At 48.5% G+C, this 9490-nt stretch overlaps 2 protein-coding genes across 2 annotated transcripts; one reads left to right on the top strand and one right to left on the bottom strand.

The window, feature by feature from the left end:
• Positions 1-3799: 3799 nt before the first annotated feature.
• TRV_03294 (uncharacterized protein) lies at positions 3800-6240 on the top strand (the record flags this gene model as incomplete). Its single annotated transcript, XM_003022536.1, has 2 exons — positions 3800-4969; positions 5032-6240. 2 exons carry the CDS (start codon positions 3800-3802, stop codon positions 6238-6240), a joined length of 2379 nt encoding a protein of 792 aa, XP_003022582.1.
• Positions 6241-9384: 3144 nt separating this feature from the next.
• On the bottom strand, positions 9385-9477 carry TRV_03293 (uncharacterized protein; the record flags this gene model as incomplete). Its single annotated transcript, XM_003022535.1, has 1 exon — positions 9385-9477. A coding segment is annotated over one exon (93 nt), but the record flags the coding sequence as incomplete, so codon positions are not given.
• Between the last annotated feature and the right edge of the window lie 13 nt (positions 9478-9490).

Raw genomic sequence — 9490 nt, 5'->3', positions numbered from 1 at the left:
TCTAATACGTCCCAACAAACTCAGCCAAATGTTAATTCCAAGTGTAAGTTCCATATCTTTTGCCTGGGAACCTTAGCTTATATGGCTTTTGACTAACATCCGTGCCTTAAAGGTAACAAGTGGCATCAAGTAGCTCCGGGGGACTACTGTCAGAAGATCGCTGATCAATACAATATCCCCCTTCAGACCTTGTAAGTTGATATAAGCCTTTGCCCCTGAAAGGTATAATTCTGACATCAAGGGAATAGCTACAGTTGGAATCCGTCTGTAGGCAGCACCTGTGCCAGCCTCTGGGCAGGGTATAATGTGTGTGTTGGATCTGCCTAAGTTGAGTGGCTCTTTGGAAAGGCGGCGGGTGGTTAGTGGAGGTAGTTAGTTTGAGCATCCAATGAAGTTTGATCTGTTTTCAACCAAACAGAGTAGCCAACTTATATGTTATAGTAGTATCAAAAGCCCGGCCGTGTCGATATACTCGCCTCCAGCTAGAGCAGCCATGTGGCGTAAAGGTCAGCTCTCTGGAATGGCCCGCTTTTCTTCAGCTCCATTGGTGGGTATAACTAGCTCCCTGATGGTCTGCGGTTCTTAATCAGGATAACTCAGCAACTCCAGTATAGTTCTGGAGCTTGCGCACAGAATAATTATATCAAGAGTGTTTTGAAAAAAAGGCACTTTGCAAGGGTGATTTTCAGGCGCGTGGAATCACAAGCGGAAGTAGGACGTGGCTCGCGAAAGAGGAAGCAACAGAGAAAGATAATTGAAAGGGACAAGGTATTCATTCGTGCATATGTATTCATGGTACAGGCAAGGATCAAATGCATGGGAAATCAAAAAGCGCAGCGGAGGTATTGTCTATGCGTATTATTTATTCCGGGGCTGCCGGAAGGTAATTTTACTTTCCAATAGATAGAATTGTTGCGAGCCCATCGTATGCTGTACTGTTGCTTGGTTGTGCGCCTGATGTTCAAGGGGGTATGGTGGCTAGAAAGATCTAGCAGCGATGTATCACCTGCCTGGAGAGTGGTTAGCAGTTCTTATCTTGGTTGGTTTTAGTTGCTGCCTTGACCATACCAATCACTGCGACCTTGGCTAGTACCCGGCTTGACCTAAACGCAATTATCTAATTATCAATAGGAAGGCTTTGATCATTTAGCGGAGTAAAATCAAGGTGTTGCAGCTTTCCCATTGCCAGGAAGAAGGAAGAACTGTACTGCAGATCTGATCTTGGTAGTTCATTATCGCCGAAAATAGGCCCGAAGGCCTTGGGCAGCCCAGAAGTGTGAGTTATAATATTTCCGTATGAAAGCACTCGGCTATTAGAGATCCTAGACCATATGGTTTCTGGCGAACAGCATCATTTTTTCGGTGGTATATGGAAAGATAGCCTCTGAGGAATAGCTAGGAATAGTCAAAGGAGTCTCTCCTTGATTGATTCGGTATTGTCCTTGAGATATTTCAAGGTTGTCAGCTGATAGTCGTCTCTGGAGCGCATGATGCTCGTATTGAGCGAACCACAATAGATAGTGGCATTTGGGCTAGATATTATATTGGAAGCGCTTGAGCTGAGATATTCTACCGAAGGTAGCTGATGTTGAGTAGTGAAGGGAGATAGTGGCAGTTGATGTTGCGGATAGCATAAGCATAAATCGACAAAACTACCAAAAACTGACCTTGATTTGACTTCGCGCGTAACATGGTTAGCTGGTGACTAATTTCCGGATCAAACTCCATGGGTCATGGCCTGAGAATGGTAAATGATTGCTTTCGAAGGTAGTATACGAACCGTCAGTCACACTTGTGATGGCTTTCTCTTGACCTACTTACATATTTATTTGGTCATTGCTTTGCCTGCCAGTGGCGTGTATTCGTCCCAAGGCTCCGTGACCATCCGTTCAACTATCGAAGATAAGTATTTAAAAGTTTGGTGGCTTCTCTGTGGGTAGAGAAATACCGGAGGCACCAGCGCCGCAATACTCAGCGCATGGCAGAGCCACAAGTAACCAGCACATAAACTGGCACCCCAGCTTGAAGTGCAACTTAAGTAGCCTGTATGGAGCCTGTTACCAAAGACAAACCGACAAGCCATCAGCCATGAATCAAATTCATAGCCCGTGCAAACTGGTATCCAAGAGAGAAAGACGGAAGACAAGACGCCGTTTCATTAAATGTCATATATCGCTATTCAACCCTCCCCATGCTGTTGTACAGATTTTGCTCCAAGTGAAATGGAACGGTGTGATCAAAACAAGATAATACACAGTTCAGTGCGTTTTAGTCTCTCCGGGCCTGTGGGCGGTGCTGGAACTGGCCGGGGATAAGCATCGGCCGTCTATGGGCAGCAGACCACATCTGGTAGGCGCCCGGGTGGCCTTCTGTCCTTATAACACTGCCAATCGACATAAAAAAGCTATCCGCCATTAGCCTCCGCCGGTTTGTTTAGGTATCTATGCCATTGAGCAAGACACTGCTTACCCAAATGTAGCTCCCGAACCAGCCATGTATTTGCCTAGGGTGCGCATTATACCGTTTGGACCGGCGCCGTACTGGAAGATCGAGACGGTTCCTGGTGCCGTTAGTTACTGGATTTGGAGCAGAAAGAGAGGAGCCGTGGAATCAATAGCATACCAATGATGAAGCCCATGATCAGGCCAACAGCTGTAGCCAGTTAGCTTGCGGGAAGGGTCAGCGGAAGCTGCCCAGGTAAGACTTACATCCGCCCATCATAGCACCCATTTTCACTGCACCAACTGGTTAGCTTCACTCTTTTCTTCGCCCTCTTCTTCAGACCCTGGTAGGAATGCGTACTCTTGTCAAATGTCGATGGCGCCTTCATCTGGCCACCACCCGACGGCATAACTGGAGGCATCTTGACCTGTCTGTCTGTGGCTGCTTCGTCTGCTTCGTCTTCGTCTCCGTCTCACTTGACCCTTTCCTCTCTGCTCACTTGCAGCTTCGTCGTCCTTAGCTATTATTGTATGTCTTCGTCTCTTCCTTCACCTTCGCAACGTCTGGTCTCCCCTTCTCTTCGTCTGACTAATCAACCTCTCATTGGCTCTATTCTCATCATGTGACTTCCATTCTCGGTCAATCAAGAAAATCCAAAAAAACCCTCGAAAACTTGAAGCAAAAAAGCGAAGAAAGCGAAGAAGCAAAGAAAAAAGCGGACGCAAGAGAGCGCGAAAAGGACACCAAGACAGGGTGTTTTGCAGGGCCAGTCGACACTGGCGGCGAAGGGTGGCGTTGGGTGCTTCATCTCTCGCTCTCTACCCGGTCTACGAACGCCGTCTCCTGCTTTTACGGGGGGGTCTGGCGGCCGGTTTTGTGCACAGTTGCTTGCTTCATCCTCCTCCCCATATAACCTGCTGCTCAACTGCAAACAAGACACAAGCCGCCTCAGAAAGAGGACACGCGACTCGCTATAGACCTTGGCCCCTTGCCTATAGACTGCCCGTTGCGTCTGGTATGTGATGTCCTGAGCCAGCACTCGCGTGGTCTAATTAAAGATAAGGTTGGATCTGCCAGCAGCAGTGTTATTCACCGTCTGTATTCTCACGATATAGTCACCGTCACCGCATGCGGCCGTCTCCGGCAATCAGCATCACCCCGTATGGTGCTATTCTCGATATAGCCCTACAGTACGCAGCCTAGGTCGAGACTGGTTGATCCGGACCGTACATATCTTCTTCCCCTTTCCCTCTCGTCACGGCTGGGAGAGATACATTCTTGCCCTCTTTCGCCCTCCCTCTCGCTCTCTCTATCCCAAGGAAGAGGCCCGAACCCCAGAAACAGATACGCCCTCTCCATGACTGCTGTTGCGTCGCCACCCAGTGTGCAATCCGCGCCTCGTCTAGGATGGTACCCGACTGGTGACGGTGGACAAGGTTCCCTTTCCTCAATGAGTGCAGACGAGGTCTCGCGAATGTTGATGCCACGCAAAAGTGTTCAGCGGTCAAATTCTTCTTCTTCCCTCTCCTCGAACTCCTCAACCTCCTCAACCTCGACGGTTACCTCCCAGCTGCCGATACAGGCTCAGAGTAATGGTGTTTCTGTTCCAGCCCAGGGATCCAGTGCAGAGTCTTCTTCCAACGCAACCACCAGAAAGAAACCGTCACGGTACACCTGGTCCAGCTCAAAGGCAGATCCGGTCTCGGGCGTGACCAACACTCGGCCTCAGACGGTGTCTGTTCCTCCATCGGGAGTCTCTGCCTCGTCGGCCATGTCTGCTCTTCACCAGACACCTCCCATGGTTCCCCTGCAGCACATCATGCCACCACAGCAGAATGGAGTACGTCCCGGGAGTAGGCCGCCCCATGAACCAGCTGTCGTGCTCTCTCTACTTCCTATAAACGGTACATTTGAACGGAAACAGATCAACGTGCCTTACTTCCCAGAGGTACTGCGTATTGGACGCCAAACGAATGCCAAAACACTTCCCACCCCCGCTAATGGATACTTTGATTCAAAAGTCCTCTCAAGGCAGCATGCTGAGGTCTGGTCTGACCGAGCTGGAAAGATTTGGATTAGAGACGTAAAGTCATCGAATGGAACCTTTGTCAACGGTCAAAGGCTGTCTCCCGAGAACAGAGACTCTGAACCCCATGAACTGCGAGAACATGATGTCTTGGAACTCGGTATCGACATTATCAGTGAAGATCAAAAGTCAATTGTCCATCACAAGGTTTCAGCAAAGGTCGAGCATGCAGGCATCCATGGACCTAATATGAATATTTTAGACTTGAATTTTGGTGACATAGATCCCACGACGGGTGGTGGCCTCCTCCCTCATCACCTGAGCCAGCCTCTGTCTCACATGCGTGGCCGGGCTGGAAGTGCATCCTCGACTGCAAGTGCAGCAAGTGTACGCTCTGGACAAAGTCTGCCTGGAAACCATATCAACCTCCTCCACCAGCAGAGGCAGATGAACTATTGGTCTTCTCCAATTTCAATCGAACAGGTTGTGAAAAAGCTTACGGTATGTCTTTGCCCTTTTATCTTATGCTATCAAAACATTAATACTAACTTTCTACTTGACAGTGTGAGATGAAACAGGCAAAGCAGCTGAATCATGACCTTGGCCAAACCTCTGGTTTCCTCAGCACTATATCAAACCCAGAGACCTCTAACAAAGAGCGGGCCAGTCTTCTTAACAATATTGCCGAGAGCCCCGTTGGGACAAAACCACCTGCTCGGCCCAAGCTAAACAAGACGGATTCCATGTCGAGATTCTCCGACCCTCCTGCACCACCCCCACAACAACCTCTTCCCGAGAAGCCTGACGCTCCACCGCGGACGTTCTCTACCGACTCACTGCCTAAAATGTCGTTAAGAAGAAATGATACCGAAAAGGCCAAAGCCGCAACTGATATCACCCCGGCCCAGTCGAGCCAGATACTATCTTTAATTGAAGCCCTGACCACCACCAAGAAAGAATTGGACCTGCAGGCTAGCAAAGTCAAGCAGCTTGAGAATATGCTGCGTCGTGAGCAGAGTGCTCGTGAGAGTGCTGAGGAACGTGCTCGAAAATTAGAGAGCCAGCCACCCAGCCAGGTTTTGCTTTCCAATGGTACTCATCCTGGGCCAGACGAGCAAGTAGACGTGGACTTGGGGGTGGCTGAAGAAGAAAGCAAGGCTCCGGACGATTCCACCACCACAGAATCCCCAGAGAAAAAAGACTTCAAGCCGATCGCCAACGCCGAGAGCGAGGAAGTGTCTCCCCCTATAGTACCAGAGCCCTCATCCGACGAACTGAAGCGCCGCATTGACACGCTGCTGGCTGAGATGGAAGCCGCGAAGAAGCAAATGAACCATTACAGGGAATCTGCTGAGCGGGCGGAAAAGGAGGCTGCCGAGAGTCGCCAGACCCTCGCAGAAATGATTGAGAAGATCCGACAGGAGAAGGCTCAAGAGAGCGCTACTGCTGCTGCCTCTGCCTCCAAGGGCTCGCCGCGGTCCAGAGGTGTCTTGGAAGCCGAGGTTGAGACCGCCACCGCCGCTCCTCCGGGTGAGGAATCAGCATCCGGCTCATCCACCACCAACATCGACAAGGTCATCGAGAATTGTCGCTCCATCGACCCGGAGGAAATAAGGGAGCTCAAATCTGCGGCAGCGGCTTTCGCAAAGCCGCAGCGGCAGGACTCAGTGTTGCTTGAACGGTCTGCACCCTATGCCTCTATGCTTGGTGTTGTTTTGATCGGAGTCGGGATAATGGCGTACCTAAATGGTTGGCATAAAGTCGAACGATAACCGATTCGTTATGTTGCTTGCTTTCGAATGATCATGATACCCTTCCATTTGTCACATCGTCATGTTATCGATATATTCTACGACTTATACTCTTTGTTTTATTCATTTCCAACCCTAGCGACCACAGCTTGTTGAGTCGAGCATTGCAAAAGACTATCTGGCCCATCCGTGAACTCGGCATCCTCCCCCCCGACCGACCCGTTAGACGGATGAATCGCTTTAATCATCTCTCCCCCGCCCTCTTATCCTATTTATTCTCTTCGTTTCTTTTTTTCTTCTACCTATCCTGCCAAGTGTTGTGCGCGATTCTCCTTTGTGTCTCTTAATTTAGCTCCTACCCCTGTACCTCTATACTGACTTACTTACCACTGGTTGATGCCAAGTGCTCCTGGATCAAACGCCAACGGTGTATCCGTTTAACCAGACGCATTAACGACCTTTCTTCCCACTTTTCTCGATATCCCCGGACCCTGCCTGTTACCAGGCTGGCAAATATTTTTGTTTACTGTCAACGAATTTTCTTGCCTTCATCCCTTTACTCCAACCTCAACATCACCCCCTTTTTCCTCCTGTACCTCTCTATTTATCCAACTACATTCCTTCCTTTCATCCAGTGTTCCATTTCCTTTTGATGCCTTTTCCTCTTTTGCTTACTTGCTTCTTTTCCCTTTTTTAATGCCTTTTTTTTTTTCTCATATTTTTTTGCTTGTGCTTTATTACTATGGGCATTTTTGCTGGAAACCCATCATCGAGCCCTTTTTTTTTTTTTTAACTTTTATTCTCCCCGAAATGCCTTTATTTTGGACCCTCCATTGCCCCTGAAGTTTGGTCATGGCTTGGGGGGAGGGGGAGGGCCTTAAACTAGAAGGCCTTTCCGTTGCCGTGTAATTATTGATACATGTCCAAGCGTCTCCTGTGAATATTACACCATTACACCTGTACTCATCTTATAACGAATCTCCTTTTTAATTCTTTTTAATGTTGATGGCACAGATATCTCCCTGGGCAATGCTCAAGCAAGATAGTTCTCTGTTTCCCCTGGGCGTACGGGAGCCGACAGAACTAGAACTGCCCTTTGTATTTGAGTATCAGACGCATCAGACACAGTACCAGTAGCGATGTCGCACAGCCTTGCATAATAATGATAATAATAATGATATAATAACAATAATATTAAAATAAAATGATGGGTAAGAGATACTTCCGTCCGTCCGTCCCCTCATATCCCTGACAGCTGAAAATGCCCGAACATGTAAGTAAGGGTATTAGCAGAGTGGACACCTTAGCTGGCCCTTCCAAGGCCGCTGCCAGGGGCATATTGCACTACTTGTTGCTGTTCTGAGTTCTGGGCCAGGCCGTCTTTTCCTAGATAGGAGAGGGTGCGAACCTGCAAAGCCATCGATGTGCCAGTATAAGGTAAAATCCAACTTAGAACTGCCGTATATCCGTACTCCGTATTCTTCAATTGTATTAGGTAAAAAGATCCCCTCTAGCCTCCCGCATCGTCGCTAATAGGACCCCAAGGAGAAGCAGACTCGAATGCTAGCCCGTCGGCGTAAGAGAACTAGCCAGCGAGTTAACGTTCTTGTTGACGTTGAGAGAAACGCCAACTCAACCGCGTGATGAGACCTGTAACCTTGTTAGCGATGGCACATAAAAAAAAAAAATAAAACAAAATGTATGATCCTTGCCACCTACGAAATAATCTCTGTTGATTCGCAAGACGTCAATGTTTCAGCCCTTCCGTGACCAGCCGGGAGCGCCAGCAGCCCCTTCGTCGAGTGCGGATTTTCACCGTCGTGCCGAATAGCACGTTTGTCAATCACATCACATCATCACTTCACCCCCTGGTGGATAAGCAGGCGCAGCTATAGCTAAATAACTAAGCACAGCAGCTAACTATATTATTTTAGAGGCCGTTGCAAGACCGTTTGTTCTCCTTTCCAGCGGGGTTTCCCGCACACAGGGGGGAACGGTAAAGAGATCCATGGCCGGGCGAAAATCATAAGGGATGCCAACACCCTGCAATAACACTTCAATAAGTAGATATCAAAAAGAAGACGTATCTACATTGGCAGATAGGCCAATCCGACCAGTCTCGCTAAAAGCCCAGGAATTAAAAAAGAAATAATAAAAGTAGCTAAATTCCAACCACTTGAAGCATAACCAAGGGCCGGGGAAGCTAGGGCTGATGGGCCATCACCAGCTGGATACGGGCAGCGAGAACCACGACGAGAGGACGACACAAAATTATCGCTGGGGATATCTTGTCATCTGGGCGAATTGCATACGAGAGTGGAGATGGCGTATGGGGAAGAAAAAAATATGAGAGAAGCAATAATAATAGGCTGTTCGTTTGCTGCTGCTCGGAGTTAGACATCGGCTAAGACTTTTTTGTTGGCCGTGGATTGTCGTGGTACGGAGTACTGATCAACGAAGCGGCGTAGCTGTCAAAAAAACGCAATTGCCGAGTAACTAGTTCATGCAGCGAGACAGTTAGGCATCTATTTTCCCGTTGCCCTTGCTCCCGTTCTCTGTTCTGGAAAAAGGATGTATCGCGTTATCGATGCCGTGTACCAACCTCGGCATGCCTGGCACGCACTGGGGGACGTTGATGCCCAGCCAGCCGTCCTCTCTGTCCCTTTCAAATCCAGGCCACGGCTCTGCACACGTTCAATTGCCTGGTCCCAGCCGGCCACGGACGAAAATCTCCTTCTGCCTGTGGATGCTGAAACCCGTTTGACCCTAAAAGAGACAAACCAGCCCTAGGCTAGCGTGAAGAGTCGAAGGAACCAGGGGAAACACACATCGATCCCGTAAGAAAAAAAAAACCCCACAAAACTCCGTCAAGTCGGAAAAGGGAAAACACCAGAATAAATGGAGAATTCGACATGGATGTGCCATATCGATGACTGGCTGTCTCGAAAAATTCAGCGGTGATGGACGATCTCGCTGACATCCGCATTGGCCGCATATATTGGACTTCTGTTGCGCATCCTCCCTCCCCTAACCAACCAAACCCCCTTTCACCACCAACCAGCCAACACAGGGAGGGAGCAAAAGAAAGGAAAAAAGTAAACATCAAAGAAGCTTCCGGGCTCGTTGATCCATTACCCTCCCCTTGGCATCAAAAAGGGCCTTTTTTTAGTTTTTGTTTTCTTTTTTTTCTTCTTCTTTTCTTCTGCTTCTTCCTTTTTCTTTTTCCTTTTCCTTTTCTTTTTTCTTTTCTTTTCTTTTCTTTTTTTTTTTT

Source organism: Trichophyton verrucosum, assembly GCF_000151505.1.
Source record: "Trichophyton verrucosum HKI 0517 chromosome Unknown contig00276_1.f1.exp, whole genome shotgun sequence".
NCBI classification, from domain to species: domain Eukaryota; kingdom Fungi; phylum Ascomycota; class Eurotiomycetes; order Onygenales; family Arthrodermataceae; genus Trichophyton; species Trichophyton verrucosum.
Note: the sequence above shows the minus strand (reverse complement) of the source record. Positions and strands in the feature narration are given on the sequence as shown.